The following is a 3,420-nucleotide window of genomic DNA, read 5'->3' as shown; positions in this document are numbered from 1 at the left end:
GTCCAAAAATTATTCAGACCGAGTCTGGGAAAAAAACTGAAGTTGTGGTTTTCATGAAGCTGGATGACAGCATGCCCAGGAGACTACCAGCTGTCATTAAGGCTAAGGGTTACCCGACAAAGTATTCATAGTTGTGTAAACTGTCATACTAACAGATGTCTGAATTATTTTGGTTGATTGTAATCTATTACATACCTTTCTATCAAAATTATCTAATATTATCAAGATAATATTATCTTGTCATATTTTATTACCATTTTCTAAACTATAGCGAATAAACTGTGATAATGTGAGAAATGTTGAAGGTGTCTGAATAAATTTTGGTTTGGCTGTATCTATTTGATAAATGAAGTTAACCAACTAACATTATACATACCCTTTTGGTTTCTATACCCAATATTTAAAAAAAATGTACAAATGCAATAAAAGCATCAGTATCGGTACTCGGTATCGGCAAGTACCAAAAATAAAAGTATCAGTATCGGGCGAGTACTGGAAAAAATGGTATCGGTGCATCCCTAGTCCAGAGTTTATAGGATCTCCAGAGGTTAAACATTGGCACAGTGGTTCTTAATCCTGGTCCTGGGTACCCCCAGCTCTGCACATTTTGTATGTCTTCCTTATCTGACACACTCAGTTCAATTCATGGAGGTGTCTCGTAATGAGCAGACGATAAGAATCAGATGTGTTAAATAAGGGAGACATGCAAAATGTGCAGAGCGTGGGGTCCCCAGGACCAGGATTAAGAAGCGCTGTGCTAGAGCATTTGGGATATTCTATAACAGGGGTGTCCAGTCTTGCTGTTGGAGGGCACTTTCCTGCATTGAGGGGTTCTTGAAGGCATTTGTTTAATGTGAGTTTACACCAAAGATTCACGAGACAAGTTGAAATATTTTAACTACTTGCAATAGTAGTTTTGCAACATTCTAACACCATTTCTACACTGGACACATCAAAGCAAACATTAAAAATCGATTTGTCCTTTTGCCTTATTAAGCACAAGGGTGTGGAGTATGTCAAAAATAATTATTACTTGTGTTTACTGTCAACGAAATGGTGCATCCAGTGTTGACAGAACAATGAATTACAGTGTGTTCAATGTGCTTTTAAACAAAAAGCTGACAGAAACGGCAAGTAAACAGTTGTTGCTATGGAAATGTACACCGTCTCATCTAATAGCACTGGTGTAAACTGTGAGGTTTTACCCTACCAGTGTGATTAGATGAGATGGTGTACATTTCCATAGCAACAACTGTTTACTTGCTGTTTCTGTCAGCTTTTTGTTTTGCAGCTGCCGAAATTCTGTGAACGTAGCATCTAGAATCCTAACAAGATATTAAAATTTATATCGCTAAACAAACCAGATATTTAAGTTAAAGTTTTTCCACTGAAATAATTAATAAGAATGTTTCTTGTTTGCTGATTGGCTGCTGTTTGTGATAAGCTACCTAATTAAACTTTGAATGTAAAATTTCTGAAACATACTGTAGCTTTTGTCACTGAAATGTAATTTCTATTCATATGATGTTTCGCCAGTATTTCGACTGGGTGCCGACTGGTGAAAGGAAGGATGATCTTGAGCTCTCAGCATCAGCACACGACCAACGGCACCCTCCTGAACTCATCCAGCCCCTTGACAATCCCAAGCCTATGCCAGCCATGGATTCTGTAGCCAGAGCCTGCTGCCACGCACTGAATTGTTTTCCCCGGAGCTCATAGAGCTGGATTCTCAGGACTATGTTCATGCCCATGTTCCCACCCCCAAGATGGCTCTCTTCCTGCTGGTTCCATCTAGACTTTTGTACGCTCTGCTCCCGAGCACTTCCCTGGAAATTCCTTCTCTGCTGGTCTCATCTAACCTCCTGGCTCCTTCATCTCTGCTGGTCCTGTCCAACCTCCTAGCTCCTTCATCTTCGCTGGTCCCGTCCACTCTCCTGGCTTCTTTGTCTATGCTGGCTCCGCCCGGCTTCCTGGCTCTGTCAGATTCACTGGTACCTTTGGCTTTGCTGGGCTCCTGCTTCCCTTTAGCTCTACCTTCATCCTCTGCCCCACAGGTTCCACCTCGGCCTTCCAAGCCCCCAGCTGCACCTTGGTCCTCTGCACCAGATTCCCTGACAACACCTCGGTCCTGCAGTGTCGCCCTGTACCTCCTTCCCTCTAGATATGCCTGGTTCTAGTTTTAGTCTCTGTGTTTCTTTTGTTCATTTCCTGTCTCCTTGGTTAGCTCTCATCCCTAGTTTGATCTCATTGATGTCATAGCAACCCACTTTTTTCATCTGTGCCTGATTTAGTTCCTTGTTTGCCCTTAGTTGTTCATTGTCTGTTCTTGTCTGGTTTTCTGAATTTTGTGTTAATGTTAGATTGTTAAAACTTTGTTCTTTGTGCCCCTGCATAATTTTATAATGGGATAATTAACTACACGGCTGTGATTAGATTCTGCCTCAACTACTTCTCCTTGTTCCCGCAACCAGTTGGTGACCAGTCCTGCTCAAAGAGTGCTACCTTACTAATCAAGGACTTCATGATTACTAGGCAGGTGTTCTAGAGTTAAACTCTGCAGAAAGATGGCCCTCCAGGAGCAGGTTTGGACACCTACCATGTTTTTGTGGCTGCATGTGTGAAGTGCATTATATTACCTCCTCAAAAGACTGAGTCCACTTTTGTAGTAAACTCATGACTGAAAAATACAGCAGTAGGAGCACCAGTGGGTTAACCATTGCAGGCCAACTACCATCTTCATTCAGCGCCAGGATATACGGTTCTGACATGTTGGTCTGGATGAGCGCTGTCAAACCAAACAACCTGGTAAACAGACAGAAATCTTAGATGCAAACAAATACAGAAGTGCCAGTAGTTGGTTTGCAAGAAGGAACAGGATTGAGCACCCATGATTTAAAACAGTACTTAGTAATTTCACTAATAATGTCCTAAAATGTAAAAACCTTCATTGTAATAATGTAGTGTATTCTAGAGCAATACTTCTTATGGCTATAGCAATGGGAATAGCCATTGTTATATCAGCATTGCCAAACTTTTGTAACAACATTTTAACCCCTTACATCCTAAAGGCATTTTGATCATTTCACGTCTAAGTGGCATACATAAAAATAAGGACTTATAACTCTACAAAAAACAAGGTAGCATTATTTGCATGGTTAGGAAGTGAATACAAATGTCAAAAGAATATGTTTTTATCATGTTTGGAGACTCTTACTCTCATTACAACACTGCTAAACACCAGAAAAAGCAATGCCTTTTACATGTAGTAATTTTGGTTCTTATGCAAGTTTGACATGATTACTATTAGTATATACAGTATAAAAGGTCATAGAATCAAGGCTGAGCTTGTTCACAATCACATTAACTGCATCTGGGCAAACTTTTGTGTTTGTATCTCAAAGCATTTGGAACCTTGGTAGC

At 40.5% G+C, this 3,420-nt stretch overlaps 1 protein-coding gene across 1 annotated transcript in view; it reads right to left on the bottom strand.

The window, feature by feature from the left end:
- Positions 1 to 3,420, bottom strand: part of LOC107567289 (piezo-type mechanosensitive ion channel component 2) — a 156,073-nt gene that overhangs the window by 148,236 nt on the left and 4,417 nt on the right. The window contains 3 exon segments of the mRNA XM_071582345.1: positions 2,650 to 2,812; positions 2,815 to 3,054; positions 3,239 to 3,253. Coding sequence (XP_071438446.1) covers positions 2,650 to 2,812; positions 2,815 to 3,054; positions 3,239 to 3,253 — 418 coding nt within the window.

Source organism: Sinocyclocheilus grahami, unplaced genomic scaffold (genome assembly GCF_001515645.1).
Source record: "Sinocyclocheilus grahami isolate Dianchi unplaced genomic scaffold, SAMN03320097.WGS_v1.1 scaffold1142.1, whole genome shotgun sequence".
Taxonomy (NCBI): Eukaryota; Metazoa; Chordata; class Actinopteri; order Cypriniformes; family Cyprinidae; genus Sinocyclocheilus; species Sinocyclocheilus grahami.
This window is presented reverse-complemented; position numbering and strand designations above follow the sequence as displayed.